Source organism: Pelmatolapia mariae, linkage group LG4, assembly GCF_036321145.2.
Source record: "Pelmatolapia mariae isolate MD_Pm_ZW linkage group LG4, Pm_UMD_F_2, whole genome shotgun sequence".
In the NCBI taxonomy this organism is placed as follows: Eukaryota; Metazoa; Chordata; class Actinopteri; order Cichliformes; family Cichlidae; genus Pelmatolapia; species Pelmatolapia mariae.
Window position 1 is genome coordinate 30,609,197 of NC_086230.1, and position 24,986 is coordinate 30,634,182.

The 24,986-nt window shown below is 39.4% G+C and overlaps 1 protein-coding gene across 2 annotated transcripts; it reads left to right on the forward strand.

Moving 5' to 3' along the window:
- Positions 1 to 15,550: 15,550 nt before the first annotated feature.
- Positions 15,551 to 24,146, forward strand: emc10 (ER membrane protein complex subunit 10). Of its 2 annotated transcripts, XM_063472396.1 has the most exons (8): positions 15,551 to 15,675; positions 15,811 to 15,877; positions 16,634 to 16,746; positions 17,424 to 17,537; positions 21,241 to 21,425; positions 21,667 to 21,760; positions 22,645 to 22,742; positions 23,833 to 23,943. In XM_063472396.1, the coding sequence occupies exons 1-7, from the start codon at positions 15,586 to 15,588 to the stop codon at positions 22,729 to 22,731; spliced, it is 750 nt and encodes a 249-aa protein (XP_063328466.1). In that variant the 5' UTR covers positions 15,551 to 15,585; the 3' UTR covers positions 22,732 to 22,742; positions 23,833 to 23,943. The 2 variants fall into 2 exon arrangements, with proteins under 2 accessions (XP_063328466.1, XP_063328465.1); XM_063472395.1 differs by lacking the exon at positions 22,645 to 22,742 and having other exon boundaries at positions 23,833 to 24,146.
- Positions 24,147 to 24,986: the final 840 nt, after the last annotated feature.

The window sequence follows — 24,986 nt, forward strand, 5'->3', positions numbered from 1 at the left end:
GATGTTCCAGTAATTCGAGTGATTGTCAGAATCAAGAAATAATAACTGCACATCACAGAGCAGCTTTCCATGAAATCAATTTTTGACACAGTTTTAAAATAAAAAACATGCAGTTATGAAGATTTTATTGATCTTTTTCTTCTTTTTTTCTGAACTGTTGACCAAAATAACTGCAAATATAAGAAAAAATATTACTTTGAAACTCAAAAAATCTGTATTGATCAAATGTCCACTCATCTGTAAAATGAAAGCCTCAGGAAGGGAGTTATTCTGCCTGGTAAATAGGAACTCGCAGTTTTAACTGCACTGATACAACCAGGAAATAAACAGGAGCGGTCTTTGCAAATCTGGATGACCTACTTTTTGTTTTCGGCTGCTTAGTTTTAGCTTGTTGGAGGGGAAAAAAAAACAATATTTAATATTTTAAGGGATTTTTTTTTCTTATGAACCTTTAAAAGTTGTAAAAGGCGCTTTGAAGAAGATTTAGAAGAAAATGGTTGAACGTATGCTCCTCCAGACTGTGTCTAGGTTTGAACCATTTTAATCATTATTGCCCTCCTTTTTTAAGAAGGTCACAGTTTACATAAAATCTACAATCTGAACAAAGCTTGGTTGAGCAATCTGAAAATATATGCAATAATCTCTGCATTAACCTCAACATTTGCTGCCACTAGCCTCTCAAATGTTCTTCTGTGATAGTAAACTGAGTGCAAGTGGGACAAAACAAGCAATTTGAAGGCGTCACCTTAGACAGCTAATCAATGGATCGAGGAAAGCGGTGGTATTAGTTGTAGCCTTACACTGTGTACAACAACAAACCTTCCTCAATCTGTGCTTTGATGAGAGATTTGGTCCCGAGATTGTTGTGCTGTCATCCCTTTAGAGAACCTGTGTGTGATTTATGTGTTGATTTATTACAGCAGAAAGGATGAAATGATATACTTTCTTCCCATTCTTTTCAGTATTTCATCTTGATCTCAAAAGCAAGCTCTGTGCTCCATAGAGACTTTACTATAAAGAAAAAGGTCACTAATAATGTTTCTCCCACTGAGAGAAGTTGATAAAGCTCCGACGGTGCTGACATTACCGTGTTATTCCGTTTGTACGCATTCTGCAACGATCCTGCATTAAGCCTGTCGTGGCCAAGGACCGAGGGATTAGACGCACAAGCTTGTGGAGAGAACACAAGAGACTGGATGGTTGTATATAATACTGACTTTTAATGATGATGATAAGAATTATGACTTGTTTGGATTCGACCAGTCATGTCTCTCTCCCCCTGCTTCCTCTTCGCTCCTTGCCACACGTGAGGATGAAGATTTATGGAAGAACGAGAGTGCAGAAAGGGAAGGATTTGGTAATCGGTTTGAAAAATGGGTGTGAAACTGAAGATTAGATTTTATAGCAGTGCTGTAAACTTTCCTGACAATTTCAATGAATTGACATTGTGTGAACAAAGAGCTCTCAACATAAGAAAACAATTACTAAATGCAATTCTAATTTAGACATGAAGAATCTGTAAACAAAGGCAGCTTTAAATACCATATTAAGCTGTCATCCACTTCAGCTTTCCATTTATTTCCTTTTGTCTTGCAGCTCACATCAACACCAGCCTGTGCTCCAAATAGGCTAAGGCCTCTCTCTGATCAAAGAGGAAGCTTTTAGAAAAAGGGATGCATTTCTGGGTGTGTATCCACTGCGCATCACACTGCTCGGTCTGCGCTCTGAGAGGCTTTGTTAATGATATTTCAGGGGATCAGTTAACTTTTCACACTCTTTTTGTAGGACCTCATGGCACAGTTGCTTGACTCTGCATCTGTCTGTAATCCATCAAGCAGCAGGCGCATACCTGTGGGAACTTGATGATAGCCTTGGTATGAAGTAATGCTACACTCGACCCGTTGTGAGACGCGTGGTTTTGGGAGCTGAAGAGCGGGGATGTGACATAATAGACATGGGAATACAGGAAGTTTAACCTTCTGCTAAACAACTGTGAAAACAAGAAGACGGGGTCTGGCACCAGTTTTACGCACAGATATATGATTGGTCCAGCTGTAACTATCACTAAGACAGATCCTTGTTTAGATCAAAAGAATTCAGTTGCACATCTTAATTCATCCTTTAGAGAAAGCAGTTTTATTCTTGGACTCTGCTGGAGTAGCATGATTCAGAGTTCAAATTGATCCTTATTTATCTTATACCTGGCCTTGGTGTAGCCTCTCACTTCATCCACCCGTGTGAAAAAAGCCATTTTATTTCCTTTAGCCTGCTCTTTAAGCCACCTTTTTTCTGAGTGGATACTACAAGTTAATGTAAGATTTGAACAGCTGGTAGTTTGGGCTTCTGTCCTCACAGCCAGAGCCATGTGACCATAATAAGGACATTCCCTCTCTCTGAAATCAGATAAAATTTCTTCATTTTAAAACAAAATAAAAAACTGAAAAATAATTTAATGGTTCAAAAAAGTGACATAGTCTCAATGGAGAACAGGCCTGCAGCAGTGCCGTGGCTCGATACTCAAATAAAAAGAAAAAAATGAAACAAACTAAAATTTATTAATCATTTTGGAGTTTTTTTGTCGTCTATTTACGCTCTTTAGTCACAGAAAGTTGTAGAAACATGTTTTAGGCTGGTCCCACGAGATATACTAAAAATAAAGACTTGACCCTCTAAAAACACAGCCAGCCCGCTCTCAGGATAACTAAGCGGCAACCTCCTGGCTGATAAATGAAGCCAGAAGTTGCAGAAACTGTGGCTCCATGACCACTTGATGCTGGCCTCAAAAGTGAGTCTGTCTCACCTGATTTCTGTATGCATAACTTCACAGCAGAGATACACATTTTTACAGGTTGGTACAAAAACATCTTGATCTCTAATTCAGAGGCAAATTTCCATCTAAATCTTTAGTTTAAATTTTATTAAGTTATTGTGGCATGGCTTTTTTGACTGGAACAGGTTGATGCTGACATTGATGTCTTTAGCCACTAGCTTTCTGCTACTTTTCACCTGTTTTCAGTCACTAAACTGGACAACTCAACAGCATTTGCAGTGTCTCTGCCTCTTGGTCTGTATTTAATTTAATTCTATTCATTATTTGACAAAAACTTGGCTTGATGTGCAGGTTTTTATTAGTGGCATTCTAATGCTCAACTTATCAAGTATCTATGTCTTTGCAAAGCACTCACTGAAGCACTAGCAAGAATTAAATGCAAAATTAGAATTTACTTTCTCTTTTTAGCTACTGCTGGCTCCAAAAGACCAGGATGGCAAAGTCCATTCTTCAAAACAAAAGCCCTCAAACTGACAGTTGGTCTTCTTAGCTGTTATATCCAGTCTATGAGACTAAAAAAAAGCTGGCATCAGCAGACGATTTACACGCAAACATCAAAGAGTCCAAAACACTCATAAGTAGCCGTTGAAAATGTGCAGTAGTGATAGCTGTTTTCATTTGTCTGAGCAGCATCATACTGTCTAACAGACAAGTCTGCAGAAGTTCTGCTAAAACAACTGGAGTAGGAGCCGAGCAGTTCGATGTGCTCACTCAAAAAAAGTATGGTTACTCCTACTTAAGATATTCAAGAACTTGATGCAGTGGATGGATGCAGATATCAGTCTACGTCTGCCCTTCATATGAATCTAAGCCAGATTCAAAGTCTTTTTTTGTTAAGCTGGACCGCACTCCATTGTATGCTAACAGGGGAGGGAGTGTTTGGGTAGAGATGGTGGCCTCTGGCAGCGTTACTGGTAATTAAAAATTGTGTTGTTATGTCTACGCGTGCTCAGCAGTGGAGCAGCGCCAGCAAACTGTCACCCTGCACCCTGCAACTATTACCATCAACTCTGGTGCGCAAGGTCTAATTATTCTGTGACTGGCTCATTCCAAAGAGCCCACTGGTTCACGAGACATAACAATCCATGATTAACATGAAAACTATGATCCTACTGGGCTCCTTTCACGTGTCTTATATGGGTCAGCTAAGGTCCATCCAAGTGTGTTTCCCCTCCCTCTCTAGAGGCGCCTTTCCTTTTGTGGATCCACAAGACCACGGCCATCGCTTTTACACTTGAGAACTATTCTTGTGGCTGTTTATTGGGATGCGTGCTTCTTCCCGATCACCAAGCCTTCTGAAGCCCCAAGCAGCCTTAACTGAGATGCCACTGGATGAGTCACATGAGCTGTAACCAGCTGATCGACAGGGGCAGAGGGGCTCCAAAGCTGAGGAAGTGTGAGGAAGTTCATGAGCGGGGCAATAATTTGGGATGGGTGGAAACACAAGAACAAGAGGAGACTGGGTGAAGGCTGTAATGTGGTGTTAGGAACATAATATGTGTGATGTCAGGACGCTGGCCTGGTGACACATTGGATGCAGGGATGGAATTACTGCTTGATGGGAGAATAAAAAGGGAAAGGGTATAAGGTACACTAAAGGGGACAGATTTCAGTGCATCAAATGCATTTTATCATGCATCAACGCTGACGTGCATTTCTAAATACGGACTTTTGCAGACGCATGTCGCTTTCAGCAAAATGCCTTTTTTGGTCTAATCCACATGACTTTGAAAGAGCTCAATGAGTAAAACAGATATCGGAATTATATATCTGAGAAAATGGAAGTTCTGACTTTTACATAACAGCAGTGATATGGTGAACTTCATGCAGATTGGCGAATGGGGAGATTGATGCCAGCAGAGGAGACAGTGTAATAGAATGAGGGAGGCAATCAGGGTCAGATAGATAAGGTGTCTGAGGTGCAGAGATACGACGGTAAGGTAGTTACACCTGACTTGACAGAGGTCCCTCTAACAAATCATTCCCCTCATCTCTCCGCTTTTATCTGTTACCTCTTTCTTCCCTCGTGCCCTCCTTCACTCCTTCCCTCATGCATGCTCTCATTTCTCCCGCTTCGAGCTGCAAGATGATTTACAGTTTGAGGTTGTTGCTGACAAAGGCGGCGGAGCATATTTCAGACCCAGTGACTGATAGAAACATTACAGTATACACTACATCACAGTGCTGTGGTGATGTTTCAGCGCTGAGATTACCAAATGTTATGCCACATGCATGGGAAGATTATCCTGCTCCGCTGGAACCACATACTTCCAGTTTATGGTGCAATGAAAGGGCTTATTATCAGTAATAAAAGAAGGCATTTACTGCCATTTACAGCCTCTGTTTTTCTTTTAATTAAATAACTTCAGTGTATATAAAATGTATGGAGTTTTGCATAATTATATGACACTGGATTTAGTGTAAAAACAAAGCGTATGCACTCTGTCTCTGTAATAAAACATAGTCACTTAAGATAATTGCATATGACGTGCATTTTCATCAGTTATAACTATGAAACTCACATCAGACGTCACTATAAGTTTGCCAACTTTTTCTGTCTTGCTTTCTTCAGCTAAATTAAACGTCATGTATACAAGACACTTTTCCTATAAGAAAACACAAGTTCAAGCAGCTAAAAATAATATATTTTTCTTTATTCATAACTTTGGATCATTTTATTTTTGATTACCAACATTTAGGCAAAAAAACTAAGTGCATTTCACTCTGAAAGTATTTTAAATATTTGTTAATGTAATGCTTTATTCATTAAAACAGCTGGGTTAGCTTTCATTGAACTCAGTTGCAGTTTCGCACTATACCTCAGGACAGTTGTTTGGGAAAGAGAAAGCAGCACAGCGATACCAAATAAAGGCATGCACCTATAAACCTAACACTCATGCCACAGATTATTAAACAGCTTTAATTTGCATGCCCACTAATAAATTGTAGTCTATATTAGGTAATTCATTACCAATGACTTTATAAAACTCCTGATTTACTGTGATTGAAAAGATAATTTTATCAAGAATAAACACTAAGGGTTAAAATTAGGAGTTAGAAGTGCCTTGTTTTTACTCCTCCCACACATCTGCACCTTGCACAGAATCACTAGCTTCCACGTCTGTTTTTTTCTGTTCTAATCTCACAGGATGGACCAGCTTACCTGGGTTCTGGGGCTCAGGCATGACTGTGTCTGTTTACAGCGATTCCTCTGAAAGCGTCTTCGTCCCTGCTTGGCAGTGGCTCTGCCTGCATTTCCAACTCTTCCATCCCTTTTTATGACCTCCGCCACCCCCACCCACCACCACCACTACCACCGCCTTATCCCCCTCATGCCCACCCAACACTTTTACTTTGTACCGCTGCCATGCCCCCCCCCCCCCCCCCCCCCCCCCCCCCCTTAACAAGCAGAACAAGGAAGGAGGAAGAGAGTGACAGAGATGTTGTCACTTGAAACCTTAGTGGTAGCTGCAGAGCCCTGAGGAGGCACTGAGACACCATGAGGGGTAAAAGTGGTTCAGAGCCATAAAGAATTCCAACCCATGGGAAAACCTGCCAGCTGATTAACTCATTAGGCCCTGTAGGCAGAACATTAATAAACTTACTGATGCTAATGAGCTCTGACTGACAATTTGACTGAGGGATGGAGTGGCAAAACTCCACAGATGTTTTGTGTTATTAGAGGGGAGGATAATATGTTTTGCCACTTTGATGAGGGTTAGGAGGTTTAAAAAATGAAGAGTGAATCTTTTCCTTTTTTCCATGCCCTAAATCTATAATTAAGCATAGCTTTAGCTTGGGAAGGCCACAAAGTCAAGCTCAGCTGCAGTATCAGCAGATCAGACAATCTCAGTCCCTGGCCACATCAGCTGATGGCTCAAAGGAAACCCCTCTACACTTCCAATTGACAAATAGGGCATGCTTTTTAAGATGCTTTAGCTCGCTGACAGTTGCTGCACATCTGCAACCCCCTTTGCAACCTGTAGGTCCTCACTTCCTCCCGTATCAGACTTAATCAGTGTCATATCTCTCAGTGATGCCTGCTCTTTTCTGTCTTCTTGCAGCTCTGCCTGCCTCCAGCTCTCCATGTATGCACATGGAAGGGTTGTGGGAGAACTATGTCACCATGTATAAATCACTGCAAATGCAAGTATCAGCCTTGCTTTCACTAACGGTCTTGAAATTAAGGCTTCTGTGACTCTAATCTTTTTCACTAGCCAGCACTTGCCTCACTTTATTCCGTAGCACAACAGACCGATCATGTAGAATTAACTTGTTATATAATATGTTTTCCACAAATATATGTTATGCTGTAGTGACTACCCATTTAGCATTGCTTAGCTACAAAATAAGGAGTATTTGGCAATTCTTTCTACTCCTAATGGGCTGTGTTGTTCCATTAACATGTAGGTTGTGTTGAAAAATTATTGTAAGAGGTGTTCCAGTATTTTTCTGTGTCATGAAAAGGGGTCCAAACTATATATCAATAACCCTGCGGAGGGTGTTGCTCTTCTGAAAAGCCTACCCTAAGGTTCTTCTCCCCCTCTTCCACCCAGTGATTTTTTTCACTGTCCCCAGCTGACAAGAAAGGGAGAGGGGGAAGGAAATCAAAAATGAGAGCAAAACAGCGGCAGCCGTGCGTTCCTATAGGCAATGACAATCCCATTTGTTCTTTTGTAGGCATAGCTGTCAACTAGCTGTACTTTGTGAGAGAGGAAAGCTTCATGCGGGGATTTACGGAGCAAGGTCAGAGTAGAGAGAGGTCACCTTATGAGTTCCTGAACTATATATGCTCACACTAGGATTTGTTCTTCACATGTGTGACATATGAAGTAATCAATATATTTACCAAAAAAAAGGCTTTAAATGACAGAAAAAGGACAGTAAGCTCTTACTGTAGACCAAACATCAGTGTTAAATTATGCATTTAATAAGCCTTTCACTTTCCATTTCTTCATCCATATGCAGTTCTCTTTTTTTCCTTTGGTTTCGGTGCTCATTTTTTTGCTTTCGAAATTACTCAGGCAGCCATAACCTTGCATAATAATACGCATTCTTTGAGACTTTAATTTTGGAGAGAGAACTTAAGCCAGAAAGAGAGGCAGAGATTGAAGAACAGCTATTTAAGGTAAGTGCAACTTAAGATTCATATGTTCAAGGAGAACAAAATACCCCAGAGGAAGATTATGGAGAGCTGTTTGAATAGGACATAAAAGGTCCTTGAGTCTGTTAGACTTACTGTATATCATAACTTTACATTACTTTACTTTAAAGCTGAATTATCTTCAATAAATCTTTTTTACGCATTCACAGGTCATCAGTTGCAATTTGTAATGTGACTAAACTCTCTGAATGAGCTGAAATTATTCATATATTGTGGATTCAAAGTGGCTATAGGAGACTTACTATAGGTGTCCTAAATGATCCACTGATTCCCTGCAGAGGATGACACCAGAGTTATTTAACGCTTGCATTAGTTAAGCCTCACTGAAAAACACTTTAAGCCAGCTGAAGCAGGTCCCCTCCATTCTCACAACAGCTTTCCCAAGACAGCTTCATAGCACTATATAGAGGTTAAAGCTTTTAATGGATGTCATTTAGCAATAATTTTTAAAAAATCTGTTAAGTAAATATATTTTATTGTGTTTGAGAAACTACATTCAGGGTGATATGAGAGTATTTTATGGAAAATGGCAGTAAAAAGACAGAAAATGGTCAGATGAGTATATCTCACCAATAAACAAAGGAGTCTCTAAATGTCTCATCCTGGTGTGTCAAATACTGTCATTCTGTCAGATGCATGTAGTGTCCGCATAGGTTGAGTCAACAGCCACAACAAGTTTTCTTTTTAATATTGTAGGGTCTTTACCTTGTGAAGCACCTTGATGCAACTGTTGTGATGAATTGGTGCTATATAAATAAAACTGAACTGAAAAACTGAATGTGTGGTTGGATTTATAGTCTGGGCAACAGGCGCAGAGATTGCTCAGATGAAGATAAAAAAGCATAAAATTTGCCATCCACCACATCATACTAAACATTTTCAGAGGTGGAATCAATGCAGTGTTAATTGCATAGTAATGGTCGCTAAGCAACTTATTTTCCTTACCAACTGGGAAATAGGAGGCCTACATACAAATTTCGCTAATCAATAGCACTGAAGTTTCTAGCAACCAAATAAATTCAGTGGCTCCACTACTTCAAATTACTAATATGCTTTGGAAAATATTTGTGCTAAGGGTTTATCACTATGTTGGCAGTTCTGGCTCTATTTTGCACCCATCACATAGACTACAGGAGGAAGGTCCTGGTATGAGCTAAAACACCATCTTCCCAACAATAGTCCTACATATTTTAAATGTTATGTTTATTATGCAGACCTATGACACTTTTCCTTGATTTTTATTAGACAGAGGCAAACTTTGAAATAATAAGGTGTATGTACAAGTACTTCCGGTGAGCCACAGGTTCAGGGTCACTACTCTAAATCTTCAGTTTCTAGTAGATTTTTTCTTCTCTTGAATCTGTATAGTGCCAATAAGATTTATAGTATGTCATCTCAGGTACAGTGCTCTGTCTATGGGCACAAGAAGCACCACCCAACTGCTATTTTTAAGAGGTGGAACCAATTAGAAGAAAAAGCAGGGTGATCTTAAAAGGAGAGGAGCTAAAATAACTCCTTTCAGTAAATTAGTGAACCAAGGGTTTGCATCAAAGCCTAATATAAGATAAATAAGGATTATTCTGATCTGTAACTCAATCAAGTACAAAAACATGGAGTTATTAATGAGTCCCCTTTAAGGGTGCTCAGTGTGACGCCATAAGCATGTACTTTATAAGCATCCATAGCAGTGAGTGACAGCACATACACCAAAGGAAAACCTTATGCATAACTGTGAGATGCCAGTGGCTTTGACAAAACAGCAGTATTTAAAAACAAGCTAGTTATTTCACCTGTACAGATAACGCAGTTTATAAATAAACCTCTGAAAGCAAAAATCTGAAAAGCTTAGATTGACTAGGCTCACTTAGAAGGAATACCCTCGACCTGCCGCTGGGCTCCAAGCAAGCACGTTTTGAACAGGCTGTGCAACAGTGATGCAAAATCTGAGACACCCTTTTTCAATATTTTAGTAAACAGCTAGGCCTAGACCTGATTTGAGTCAGGTCCATGGAAACCTGAGAAAGTTTCTACTAAGTATCATCAACCTGTTTACTCTGATGCCGTGTCCCATCAAAATGTATTTTACAATAGATCAGATTTCTGCAGTGGGAATGGACATACTTATAATGTACCCATGGAAAACTATCTCACAACTTTGCAAGCTTTGTAGAGTTATACCAGAAAAATATACTGTTTGGGTTCACTGCATTACACCAGCGTGTTTTTGGCCACAGCAGGTACCTGCTTTCAGGTAATAGTATGTGTGCAGCACACACTGCCAGAAACCAAACCTAGACAGCTAGCAACCATGCAGAAAAGAGTGGAAACTGAACCTACACACATCTAGTGGACAGAAACATGTCTCCACATGCCACTGATGATGTTGCTTTATATGGGATGTGTAAGCTGTTTTCTAATAAGTTCACACTTATGGTACACTGAAAAAAAGGGATTGGCCAGTTCTTGGATTTATGTAAGCATCTTGCGTGTATTTAACACAAGTGCCTCATGCTTTAACGTTAAGTGTAACTATATAGTGTAGAAACTACATGATATGCAGAGCGGGTAGATTAAACTGTTCATATCATGTTCGAGTGAAGTAAGTCAATAATATAGCAATGTTAAATCCCGCAACACTGCACGGGATTTCAGTCTCGTGCGCTTTGGATCGTGGTTTCAGGAAGGCATCCATCACAGTCAAGTCGAGCAGACGCCTCTACTTTTTTTGGTATACCGAAAAATATAAATTGGGTGGTTGTTACATTAAAAAAGTCTAACTTGTAATTTGAACACAATAATTTCATGTTTCTATGAACGTAATTAAATGAGGATCTGTACGAAATTCAACAACTTAATTTGTTCTTGTTGAGATGACATGATACAATCTAGTAAGAGTGGTTAGTTGCTAAACTCATGAAACTCACAAGATCGCAGGAGATGTCAAAATCACTGGGGATATAAGAGGCAGACAACTACACACACACCACGTGTATGCTATTGTTATTTATTGTGGTTTAACCTGTCAAGGACAAAAACAAAAAAATTCTGCATCAAGCCTTGAAATCATAGCTTTCCTGGATTTCCTGGATTGGTGACATGGTGGTTAGTGCTGTTGCTTCACAGTAAGAAGGTCCTGGGTTCAAATCCACAATCTGGCTAGTTTGTAGTGGTTTCTCTCTGAGTATTCTGGTTTCCTCCCACAGTTAAAAGTCATGCAGTTATTGGAGTTAGGTTAATTGGTGATTCTAAATTACCCGTGAATGTAAGTGCAAATGGTTGTTTGTCTCTATGTGATAGACTGGTGAGCTGTCCAGGGTGTACCCTGGCTTGTAACCTATCACTTCAGGGTTATACCCCAGCCCTCCTGCAACCAGGATAAAGATAGGAGGATGGTAGTTGTTGTAGATCCATTCAATTTTTATGTTAACCAGACTCTAGACTTTGTTGAACATTATGTAATATGAAGACAACATGTAGTATTTAAGTGACCAAGTAGTATTGGGGTAAAAGTTGAAATAAAATGACAAAATTGTGAAGGATTCAAACATTCCAAGAGCTCAACTTACGTCATCTAAACATGTTTCAATCGCGTTTTATGAACACAAAATGCACAGGTTTATTGAATATGAAAAAGTTGTGTTGATTTAACTCAGTTGTTTAAGTTTCTGCCAAAGCAAAACATTTGTGTGCAACCAATGTCCACTATTGAATTAAGTAAATCCATCATGGCCTTTTTTTCAGTGTAGATAGAGCAGGGTTCATAGGTTTTAGACTGCCGTAGATTGTTGTAATATGTTTAATTTGCTATGTAGCCATGGGATGGATGGATGGTTGCATAAAATTCAGTTCTTTACCGTGGAATATTAGAATGAAAACCCGAACAATCAGTTGACTCTCTATGAGAAACACTTGGCAACAGTGGGAACGAAAAACTTCCTCTTAGAACAAAGAGCCTCAGGCAGAACCAGCATAAAGGAAGATCTCACATGATCCTCGTGGTGTAACTCTACATGGAAGTCATACCTGCGCTGCGCTACCCCGATGTAGGATCAGCCTGACAGCCTCTAAAAAATTGTCTAGCGCAGCCACTGGGCTCGGTAAACGGAATAAAGAGGGATTCTTAGCACGGCGGTAAAAAACTGAAAACAATTCAATTTTAATTTCTGTAATTATCTGATTTGTCTGATCAGTTGTAAACACTGCAGTATGAAAAATTTATTCACAAAGACTACACTGCTGAGGCTTGGGAGAAAATGTTTTCTTTAGTGAAACTGTGGTAACATATTTACAACTTTGGGTGTTTTTTTCTCTTTTCTCACATCTTGTTCGCTTTCTCTCTCATTTGTCACCTTGCTCCATTTTTAACAGCCCGGAAGCAGACAGGACATGACAGTGTCTTCCTTCAAAGTGAAAGTCCTGTTGTCATTTCACATAAATATACATGCTTTCATATTTGACTAAGAATAGTAAGGTGACACCGTTGTTTAGGGCTGTGACAGAGAGTAATGGGCTCTCCCACTGGGGGGGGGGGGGGGGGGGGGGGGATACTGTATAGGGCTGCATGGTTTCAAAGGCAAAGCCGGGGGGGAATCACATGCCACAGTCACCATATGTTCCATACTGAGCTCTGCCTCCTTTAAGCTGAAGACGAAGCCCAGAGAGACAGACCATTTCCATCAACAGAAATGTAATACCATCAACAGAAATGTAATAGCAGTATGTGCACATCTATAATTTATGATCAAATAACCGGTTTGAATACATCATAAATACAGTTCATACAATATATTAATATATTAATGTTGGCAGATAAGATGTGGAAGGAATTTGTGTGTAATTTAAAGCAGGTTGCGAGCAGTAGGAAAATATCAATTTTGTAAATGTAGTAATTATTTAGCCATTTTTGCAAATTATTTCCTCGTTTCAGCTTAATAATAACTCTTATAAATGTCTGGAATAATAAAGGAATATGCTTTTTTTAAAACAAAAAAAGAGTTCTGTTTCAAAGAGTTATATGTATAAATAAAAAAGTTAAGTTGGACGTCCAAAAATAACCTTGACTTATTGATATTCCAAACTTTAATGGATTAACGATGAATTCAAAACTCCTTTTCAGCACTTTGATGCTGAAATGTTGAAGTTTAAAATGATTGATGCCTTTCACTTGTATCCACAGAGGGTTTATTGCATGTCAGCAGAACTCTTCGGCCAGGAATAAGCATTGAGAAATAAATCGCATCAATCACATTTGGCAGAAACGTGCAGCTGTTTTCTCTCCTCTCTGGTTTGATACTTTTATATTTGGCGGGTAGCTCTAATCAGTCAAGTCACAGCTACAGTGCTTCTTGTACCTGACCCTTGGATTGTCCAACAGCATTTCAGCACCTTCAAGCCTAGTTAAATTAGCAGCTGCAGACAGGATCCAGTGCTCACAGGCACAGAAAAGAGCAGCAACGATCTATAAATTCTGACTTGGAGGTGCCACATTTTGCAGCCTTTACTCACTGAGCCTATTGAGCTGAAGGAACGTTGCTAAGTGCTAACAAACTGAGGCAGGACCTCTGAGTTTATAGAGCACTGACAGAAAGCTGAACCCTTCATAAAACTCCCATTCAAAATTAAATCTGAAAAAATGATTAAAATACTTCTAAATCTTATCATACGCAGGCAGCTCTAAATGTAGATGTCCAAACACCACCAAGAAAACCCTAGGATTGAATACTTCATTCTGGGGAAAGAAGTGTGCATTCCTCCACCGAAAAAAGAAAATCAATATATGCATATTTTAAGTATTCATGTAGCCCCCTCCCTGTATTTGGTTTCTTCTAATTTAGCAGGAGCACAAGGGGAATAATTTGAAATGAGAGAAGAACCCCTAAACAGAAGCACTGTAACTGAATTGTCAGGCACTCAAACCCCTACATCAGAGGGCTACACTTAATCCATAAGCTTCCCGGGCCTGGGCAAAGTACATACTACCAACTTTAGTAATATTGAGAAGGTATTGGAGCCAGACTTAAGGCTTCAAATAGCCACTGCAATCCTCATTTCCAGTTTTTTTTTTTGGTGAGTTCTAATTGCAGTAGTCACAGTTTTGCAAAGATTTAAAAAAAAAAAAAAAAGTCTAGCAGGGAAAAGAAATCTGATCATAAGAGGCCACTTGAGACACATTCCAGTGCCAGATGTGAACTGCTGCCAGTTATGACTTGATGTAAAACCCTGATCTAGCTCTTTAGATTAGTGCAGGAGCGGATCTAAAGAGCTTTATTTGTTTCATCAAAGACTTACCCCTTAGCAGGGCATTTACCTAAATAAAACTCTGGCTGAGGTAGAGCATGAAATGCTGACTAAAAGATGTAACACATGAATTACCCTCTTCATCACACGGCCTTAAATATTTATTATTCAGCTGATAAAAATTGCACTTTTCGGGCCACTTCTGTGGAAGTAATGGGGGTGAGAGGAAGGTCGAGGCAGTGTTTTATGATCTGATAGCAGCCTCTGCTGGCGTTGGATGTGTCAGTACATGTTAATCTCACTCACAAGAGATCTCTATCATGTTTGTTTCAGTATTTCTGTTTTAGAATGCAAAGGAGAGTAAATTGGCATGTTTGGCATATTGTGACAGATATTAAACGTATATAAAATTGCTATTCCAATACTAATTCTACCCTAAGTAATGTCAGAAGTATACTCAGTTAAAAAAAAACTAAATATCTTAATTTAAATAGAAAAGATTTTTGGGGGTTGTTGGCTCATCTCTAAAGTAAATTTTCGATCTCTCATTGCACATGACATGACAAAATATAAAGCAATACTAATTAAAAATGTATACAGCACGAAATCGAAATTAAAACTCGTTTATGTGGTAAGAGGAATTCATTATTGCTGACACATTACAAGGCATCACCAGAAATATGTCTGTGAAGGTTCTCAGTCATCCAGGTCATCGTAGTCAAAGGAGTTTGCAAAGAAAAGCGTCTGGACTTCTTTAAGTTGCTTGAAGACGTTTCACCTCTCATCCGAGAAGCTTCTTCAGTTCTAAGGTCAAATGGCCGAGAGTCCCAGATTTAAACCCAGTGGGAGTGTCCCCCTAAAGAGGGACAAAGGACCCCCTGGTGATCCTCTAATCACATGAGCCAAGGTGTGAAATACAGACAGATCATCAGAAATACAGACCTCGATTATTAGAAGCATTCTGTCAACAGTTGTGTGCGTGCGTGCGTGCGTGCGTGTGTGTGTGTGTGCGTGCAAACTGTTAGTGTGCAAGCAATAACGTCACCTACATGTAGAGCACATGAAGGTCTCCAATCGTTATTAGGAATGATGCAGACAACGTAGGATTACTTGATAATGATTAATTGATGGTAAGTAATTAAGCTGTCTAACAGCTTAAAGAAAGAAGAAGAAAAACACTTGCATGTGATTAAATTTTATGTTGTTTGTTAACCCTTGGTTTGAAATCGTAATTACTTTTTGAAAAAGAAAAGAAAAGAAAAGGAGCTTCGTCAAAAGCTTTTGTTATGGAAATCGCCGGAAGTTCATGTGTTGTGCCACTTGAGGCGTTCTTCCGGTGTCTGTTTCTGTCAAAATGGCTCGTGTGGTACAATCTAAGGTTGCTGTTGTTTCCACTGTTTTCTTCGTATGTTTACATTTTGCATGTTGTAATAATGGAAGAAGGGTAAGTGTGAAGTGTTATAACATAGACGACATCAATTTAAATGCAGTAAAGTGGATGCTGTACCTGTTAGCTAATTAGCATTAGCTGTGTATGACCGGCTAAAAGGCTAACGGTGGATTTCATGTTCATTCTCAGGTTGGTGATGCCTTGGAGACTGAGTTCGGTGGTTTCTCTGTGCCTCTTGAACACTCATTTGAAGTTGGTGAGAAACATTTATAATTCTTTTCTTACTGTAACGTTGTATGATACGATATTGATTATGTTGGTAAGCTAACTAAGCTTAACGCAACAGGAAAATGGTAATGGTACACGCCCAACTCCATTTAAAAATTTGCCTGTTTAATATGTTTTTGCATTTATTAATGAATATACCTGATTTGCTACAAATGTAAGTTTTTTCAGAATTGTCTTTTTGCGTTTATGACAACCTATGAACGCCTATACTTTACACCTAAAGGAGCTTTAATGACATCCTATTCTAAATCCATTGGCATTAATATGGAGTTGGTTCCCCCGTTAGCAGCTATAACAGTCTCCATTCTTCTCGGAAGGCTTTCTACGACATTTCTGTCTGTTTAAAATTAAATTAATGCGCAGTATTCTCAATAATGCGTGCATCTGGGATAAAGTCAGCTGTAACAATACAAACAGTTAAAAGTCATTTCACAGGCCAGAATTAAACACCCTTTGAAATCATAGCATTTGAATGGGCAAATTCAGTATTTATTATACTCTCAAAATGCAAAATCAAAACATGCTGTCAATCAAATAAAAAAAAAAAAAAACAGGCAGTTACAGTTTATTCCTTCATTTAACAATAATAAAACACTCTGCTTTGATGACAGACTTCTACCTTCATTTTATGGTTAACTATGTAGAGGTACAGTGTGTTGGTACTTTGTTTTACTCCAAGCAGGGAAGGTTTGTTATCATTTGTAATTTTTTTTTTTTCTTCCAGATGATGTAGCAAAGTTTCAAGTGCGTGGAGCTTTGCTTTTAAAGCCTGGAAGAGAGCCGAGTGTCTCACTAAGTCAGAACCCGCTGTCAGATGAGGACAGGACCAAATTGAAGGTGAACCATGTTAACCATTGATTTAGTGATGTTTTCTACACATTTCCAAGATGGCCCAGTGATGGAGAGATTTCCCCTGTTTCAAATAAATATTTAGTTGGGGTTTTTTTTTTTGTTTTTGTTTTTTGGGTGCCAGGGGGGGGAGAGATCCATGACCAGGACATAAAAACTGTATTTAAATAGCAAGGGCTGTTTCTACTCTTGCCGTGTACTGCAAGTACTTGTCGGTACTTGCAGTGCACACTGCAGTCACCTATTTTCACGCTCACTCATGCATTCTGTTAGCTTCAGACATTTTTTACCTGTCACTTAATCACATATGCATCGAGGCAATTTGGGGTTCAGCATTTTTCCTGAAGAGCTGTAAATCAAATAAGCAGTCTTCAGATAAGTAGACAACCTTCTTCTTGAGCCACCACCTCCTCATCTGTAGAATTACCTGCGACTGAAAGTCACCCAAAATTTTGGTACCAACGTGGGTAACATCACTCACTTGTTCCACTGGTGTAGGATGTGTTTGGATGTTTGGCCAAGTAAAACGATAGGTGAACTTTCCTAGATTTATACTACATTAACCATAGTATCAGTTCAGGATGTGTTAATGTATCCTCCTTATAATGTTTCTGTATAAACATGCATTTCTAAATTACTTGTTTTTAACTTGGCTATCCCCACAGGAAGTGGCTGCAGTGGACGGTCTATACAGGATCAGAGTGCCTCGTGTTTTCCTGCAGGCTGACAGACAGACAGAGCGGCAGATGGAAGGCTACCTCACAGCATTTGTCAGAGCTGTATGTATTTCCCTCAAATTCTCCAGAAATTACAGATAAGATTAAAAAAAAACACCTCCTGTAAAATTGAGCACATGTTTATTGACGGCTTTTGAGGGTAGTTTTCACTGCATGGTTAAACTTAGCTTTTAGATGGAGACAGGAAAAATGGCTTGGAGAAAAGTGAGTAAAATCAGAGGATTTAATGATAGGTTCTTAAAATATATTACTGTAACTTGATTCCAGCTCCTATTTCTCCTCGTTCTGTTGGCTGTTATTGGCAAATGTTCATGGGTGTTTAAAGCAAATTAATTCACATGATTATTGTGAGGCAAAATTTCGCTTTACTCAAGAATCATGAAAATTACTCTAGACCGGCTCACCACAAAATATAGAAACTTTTTTGTGAATACAAAATAATATTAAACATTTTCTTCCAGCTATGAAAGAGCAACTTTGGGCAAACATTTAGGCTCTGAATGAGGTTTTTTATGATGTGGTTAATCTGATGTGTTTTCCCCAAATGATTTACAGTCTAGTTGTTGCTTTTTTTGCTCTTCTATGCAGGAAAAAATACAGTTGGTTTAGAAATGTTATGTTTTTCCACAAAGGATAGAACATAATATTTATACAGTTATATGTTATACATATTCTAATGTGAGTTCCTTGACCATTTTGACTTAATAAACTCTTCACAGTGGCCTTATCAAAGGCAGTAAAGTTAATGGAAGTTAACTTACTTGTGTTAAAGAACATATTTCTCACAGCAGGAGGTCGGTCGTTGGAAGAAAAGAATTGAAATAAAATAAAATGAACCGACACAAGGAGTGGGCGATGTAGCCTCAAAGTTATATCACCGTATTTCAAGGAATATGTGTAATGATATTTGACAATGACGTTTTATTGACGATTGCAGCGGGCAGCATTTATTAGTGCAAACAAAATAAATGGATTTTTCATGTTTGTGTACAATGAGCAATGATGATAGACTACCTAATTCCAAGTTTGAAGCTGTCAGCAGCAGCAATATAATACTACAGTAGTGGCACAGCAAGCACAAAAGTCACCTGGTTAGTGTTTTAAATATAACAAAACTACTTAAAACTTTAGTTTAACAGTAATTAGAGTAACTTAACCTTGTAGGTTTCCATTAAACAAGTTTATTGTTTCCATTTTTAGCTATTTTTTACATTTTGCAAAGTATTGCACATGTTGGAGGTCTGACTTCTTGTAGCCAAACTACTATTTGCATACCATTGAAGTAGCCTCTTTTATAAGTGCCACATATTCATCTGAGGCTGACGCGCTGCTCTCACTCTTAGACAGGAAAGGCGTGGTGCTTTTTAACACGTAAGCATTTATACACAGATTATGTGATGTATCATATATGAATGTATGAGTCCCTCTATCAGTGGAAATGTATTATGATAGTATAATATTGTGAGTTACTTTGTGATCCCATCAATGGAAATTAAAAAACTAAAATGCATTCACACTTTGGAAGTCTGAAATATTTGATCAGTGCTGGTTTTCAAATCAAAATCAAATCAATTTATTTATATAGCACTTTTCACAGGATAAAAACCACAAAGTGCTTCACAGTAATATAAAACAGAAAAACATAAAATACATTAATAATCAAAAATACATCACAAATCTAATTAAAAGCCAATCTAAATAAATGAGTCTTAAGCTGCTTTTTAAAAAAATAAATACAATCAAGGCAACGTAAAGATGGAGGGAGAGCATTCCACAACCTGGGGGCCATCGCTCTAAAAGATCTATCACCTCTAGTCTTAAAACGAGTTCGTGGGACTACCAACAGCCTTTGATTAGATGATCTCAGGCTGCGAGAGGGAGTGTGGGATTCTAAAAGATCGGAAATGTAGGATGGGGCATCACAATTCAAAGCTTTAAAAGTCAGTACCAAGATTTTAAAATGAATTCTAAAATGAACTGGAAGCCAGTGTAATGAACGTAACACTGGTGTAATGTGCTCTCTTTTTCGTGTCTTAGTTAAAAGCCTTGCAGCAGCATTCTGGACTAACTGGAGACGGTCAAGATTCCTTTTGCTCAAACAAAGAAAAAGACTGTTACAATAATCTAAGCGAGATGAAATAAAAGCATGAATAACCATTTCTAACTCAGATTTAGACAGCAAAGTTTGCAGTTTGGAGATGTTTCTTAGCTGAAAAAGGCAATTGCTAATCAACTGGCGAGAGTGTTGTTCTAGGGACATGGCAGAATCAAAGATCACACCAAGGTACCTGAGGCTCGGGTGAACAGATGAGCCAAGAGAACCAAGATGCTGTTTGATTAGAGATATCTGGTTGTCGGGGGCAATAATTAATGTTTCTGACTTCTCAGAGTTCAACTGTAAGTAGTTGTCACCAAGCCACTGTTCAATGGAAGCTAAACAATTAATTAAAGAGGACAGTTTATGGACTTCCATCGGCTTAAAAGAGCAATAGAGCTGAATATCATCAGCATAGAAGTGATAAGACACCTCAGGAAACTGCCTAATTATAAGTCCTAGAGGTAACATGTACAAAAGAAAAAGAATAGGACCCAGAACTGAACCCTGCGGTACCCCACATGTCAGATCCTTAGAATGTGACATAAACCGATTCGCAAAAACACTAAAAGATCTGTTGGAGAGGTACGACCGAAACCACTCCAGAGCCAGACCGGACACACCGACTATGTCCCGGAGCCTGTTAATCAGGATGGTATGGTCAATGGTGTCAAAGGCAGATGTCAAGTCCAACAAAACCATGACTGAGGATGCTCCGGAGTCAGCTGACATCATAATGTCACTAGAGACTTTAAGTAATGCGGTTTCTGTTGAGTGACTTTTACGGAAACCTGACTGAAATTTGTCATAAATTTCATGTTTTTCTAAAAAAGTGGTAAGTTGATCTGCAACTACTTTTTCCAGAATTTTTGATGATAATGGAAGCTTAGAGATAGGCCTATAATTCTTAAGCTGAGTTGGATCCAAACTGCTCTTTTTTAATATTGGCTTAACAACAGCATGCTTACAGAACCTAGGGACCACACCTGTTAAAAGAGAGGCATTGCATATCTCTACAATAGAGGGGCCAATGACAGAAAGAGCATTTTTGAAAAGCCCAGCAGGTAGAATGTCATTTGCACAAGTGGTAATTTTCATTTTATCCACCAGGAGTGAAAGGTCATGTATGTTCATTGGGTTAAACGCTGACAGTAAATGAGGGGGAGGTGGCCCAGAGACACAAACAGAGGGTATTGAAGAACCAATGCTCATACGGACATGATCAACTTTATCCACAAAGAAATTCAGAAACTCATCACTCTCAGATATAGAGGTCACGGGTACTGGGTGGACCACGGGGGAAACAATAGAGTTTATGGAGTCAAACAGTACCTTGGAATTTCTCTTGCTTGATGAGATTAACTGAGAAAAATATCTTGATCTGGCTGTTTTTATGGTTTCATGTAAGGAAACCCAAAGTTCCCTAAGGTGGAGCCTGTGAACTTCGAGTTTAGTTGATTTCCAAAGGCGTTCTACTTTTCTACAGATTCTTTTGACCTTCCTGACGTCATCATTTATCCATGGATGAGCTCAAAACCTCATCGGTTTTGACCTAAAGCTTATCAAACTGTGTGTAATTAGTGTAAATTGTAAATATTTCTAAGCAATAAGCTGTTATATATTGTTTTAACATTCTCCTCTGATCCTCAGTGTGCCATGGTTGAGTCCCATCTGAGCGATGTGATCGCGCTCCACACTGACGTCTCCGGTTACCTCATCGGTGTCTCCATAGTGACGTTACCTGGGGCCTGTAGGGGCACTGAAGTTGAGGATGAGGTCGACCTTGAGATTTTCAACACCACACTCAGCATAATGGCTCCAGTCAATGCACCTGGGTCAGTCACACTGCTTTTACCTGTGATTTTGTCCTTTTCTCCTTTACAGCTTCTTTACAATCTGACATTGCTTCCATCTCTACTTGTGGTTGTCTCTGCATAAGTCAAGACCTCCTGTGCAGGTTTTTTCCACATCCTTTGGTTTAGCTTTTGCCTTGGCTTAGCAGCTCTATGTCAGTTGTCCTGGGTGGCACAAGTCTTTCTATACCTTTCACAACACTAATTGTCGCCTTTCTTCCAGACCTGAGACGGCTTTCTTCCTTGAACGGATGGAACAGGAATCTGAGAAGAAAGGGAAGAACCCACAAGAGCAGAAATCTTTCATCGCTAAATATGTAAGTACTTAGAAAACTGCTGATAGGCTAGAAGGGCCTAAAGATGTACAGGTAATAAATAAATGAAAATGACTGTTAAGCTCGTATTTTCTGTTCTCAGATGCATCACATCTTTTCAAATGCGTCTAGTATGTTTTAATATACACCGGAGACATCAGTGCTGTACTGCACTTTTGCTTCTATTTCATTTGCCAGTATTTATGGCAGAAAAGTGAAAATATCTCCCAAAAAGTCAAAATGGTTTATTCCTGTTGTCCTGTTGAAAGGCTGTTTTCTACCTGCAGTTTGTGTCAAACTACGGGGGAAAAAAATCATTTGTCTGTACCTTTTAGGCACAGGTACACTTTTCAGTTTGTTTCTCTTACTCCACTGAAAGCAGCGATGCGAGTCCTCCTCCTTTCCTTCTTCTTTGCAATGCAACTCTGTTAAAGACACTAGTAAAAAGAACTGGACTTTGGTGGTCAAATGTAGATGGACAGTGTAATCAAACCCTTAATTCTGGAACGGATAGTGTTTATCTTTATGAGGCATTTAAGTATGCGGACTTGTTTTTCGTCTGATTTGTTTTCATACCAAAACCCGCTCCAGCCAGCTGGTCGCTTGCTAGAGGTCCCAGTTTCACGAATCCATGTGTTGCTAGTCGTCCAATATTAGTTTTCCCACAAAGTGCATAAGAACATAAAAAGTAATCCCTTAAACCCAGTGGTAAGGTTTTGTGTGTCTTCAGACTTTCTTAGCTTCGAGCTGTTTTTCCAGGCAGAATCCAGCCCTGTATCCTGTCTTAGTTTGCCTGAGCGCTGTTAAATCTGTCTTGTTTTGCTGTTCTGTGTGTTCCTTGCTGTGTTCACTGATCTGTGTTGACCTGATGCTGTACTGTGTTCCAGTGGTATTTGATTCTGGGTGGTGCAATCTTCCTCATGGTCACCAATTCAGCACAGCCCCCAGCAGGGGGAGGCAGAGAGCAGAGCTGAGTCCCACTGAAGTACAGTTTCCTTACTCGTCCCCTTCTTCAGTTTGTATTTAACCTTTAGTCAGCGTGACTAAATGAAACCCCGTCTCCTTTCTGTGTCCACTCATTCCGTCCTTCTGTCTTTTCATGGTCTCTTCAGGTCCAATGCCAAATACTTGAAATGGTGCTCCCTTTAGGGGTTGCCACAGTGGATCTTTAGCACCAACCCCCTGCATTTCCTCCTTGACTACATCCATCAACCCCCTCTGAGATCTTCCTCTTTTCCTCTGTCTTCAATATCCAGTGTCCCTCTTCTGCACATACTCAAACCATCTCAGCCTTGCCTCTCTGACTTTGTCTCTCATATACTCTTTTCTAATCTTGTCTTCCAGCTCCACCTTCTGTCTTTTTGTCAGTGTAATTGTCTCCAAACTGTACATCATAGCAGGTCTTAAAACCTTCTCTTTCACTCTTGCTGTTATCCATTCTGCATTTCTCTTGTGCACTGTCTGTCATTTGGGTTGGCCCCAGGTATTGAAAGTAATTTTCCTTCCCTATCTCGACTACTTGCATTTTTAACATTCCACTTGCCTTTCTCTCATACATGTGTGATTAGGAGGAAAGGTGAAAATGCCAAAAACATGAATTACAGAGATCAAATTTGTTTTTACTCGTCAGCTGTAAAAGGCTGATTGTGTATTGTCGTCACTACGCTGGGCTGGCAGGCGACATCGACACCCAAGTTTGTGACTGTGATAACTCAGGACAAGGCGACGTAGAATTTTGAAATTCATAGCATAGGGGTATCTACTAGGAGGCTTAGGGATACCACTGGCCTCCACCAGTATGTATTATTGGGAGTCTACAGGATAAACCACCAGTATATCTGAAATTATTATTCTGACTATATTTAGCATGTGTTTGGTGTTTGACCCCTGAGATCGTCACTCTGTAGCCCTGTCACCCACTTGTGCCTTTTCTTCTCTTCTGTTGTGAAAATAAACTGAAGCTAATCTGGGATGACCAATCAGGAACCACTGATGCTAGATGATCACAGTTGATTTGTTATGTTGAAACCAAAAATATTGCAGTATTTAGTTGCCCTTTTCTTCTTCTCTTCCAGTGGATGTACATTGTGCCTCTCGTTCTCTTCTTGATGATGTCTGGCGCTCAGGATCAGTCGGGAGCAGGAGCTGGCGGTGGAGCAGGCAATGGCGGTGGCCGATGATCAACAACACAACAATTTTTGTTTTGTTTTTGTTTTTTGTGAACTAAACAATACTTCTTGGGCAGTTTTTCATTGCTGTACATAATGCTGTTAATGGAAGATACATGTCGGTCACACACAACTTACCTGTACATTGTAGAAGAGATATAGTGCCCTGCAGATGACTGCGTTTTTAATTCTAATGTGAAAATAAAGTATTTATTACTTGAGCTGTCTTTGTTTTTATGAGGGAGAGTTACTCAAGCTTATATTATTGCTCCTCTACTATACTATACTATAGGTCCTCTTTACTCAGATTTGTATTTAGTTGCACTAGTAGTGTGCTTCCAAAACTTCATAGTCAGTGGAGGTAAACAAAAAAAAAAAACTACTATAGTGAAAGAAAAAATTAAAAATCAATACTTGTGAAAAATTGTGGTGCATTCGCTTGTGTTCAAGAAACCAGTTTGAGGTGATTTGGGCTTTGTGACATGTTATCAAGTTTGAGGCAGTCAGGCAAACTGGTCATAAAGGGATAAAGGGACATGGTCAGAAACAGTACTCAAGTAATCTGTGGTGTTTAAACAATGCATGGTTAAAAAAAATGTATATATTCCCCACACCATTACATCACCACCTCCAGTCTGAAAAGTTTTGACAAGGCAGGTTTCATCCATGTTTCCATGTTTCACAAACTCTGACCCCGTCACTGAATGATAAGATAAGATAACCTTTATTAGTCCCACACGTGGGAAATTTGTTTTGTCAGGCCACAAACATCAGACCTCTCTGCCTGGGAGGCAGAATGTCACATCACAAATCGAGGCTCCTCAGACCAGACGATGTTTTTCCAATCTTCTGTTGTCCTGTTTTGTTGAACTGTAGCCTCAGCTTCCTGTTCTTAGCTGACAGGAGTGGCATGTGGTGTGGTCTCCTGCTGCTGTAGCCCATCTGCTTCAACGCTGGATGTGTTGTGCATTCAGAGATGCTCTTCTGCATACCTTGGTTGTAGCAAGTGAACATTTGACTTACTTTTCCCTTCCTATTAGCTTAAAGCAACAAGACATTTT

Bases quoted from the DNA above. Each gene is read 5' to 3' on its own strand.
- emc10 (XM_063472395.1), top strand. From the start codon at position 15,586: ATGGCTCGTGTGGTACAATCTAAGGTTGCTGTTGTTTCCACTGTTTTC. The intron at 15,676-15,810 runs GTAAGTGTGAAG...GTTCATTCTCAG, and splicing joins GTTGTAATAATGGAAGAAGG to GTTGGTGATGCCTTGGAGAC. The intron at 21,761-23,832 runs GTAAGTACTTAG...CTTCTCTTCCAG, and splicing joins AATCTTTCATCGCTAAATAT to TGGATGTACATTGTGCCTCT.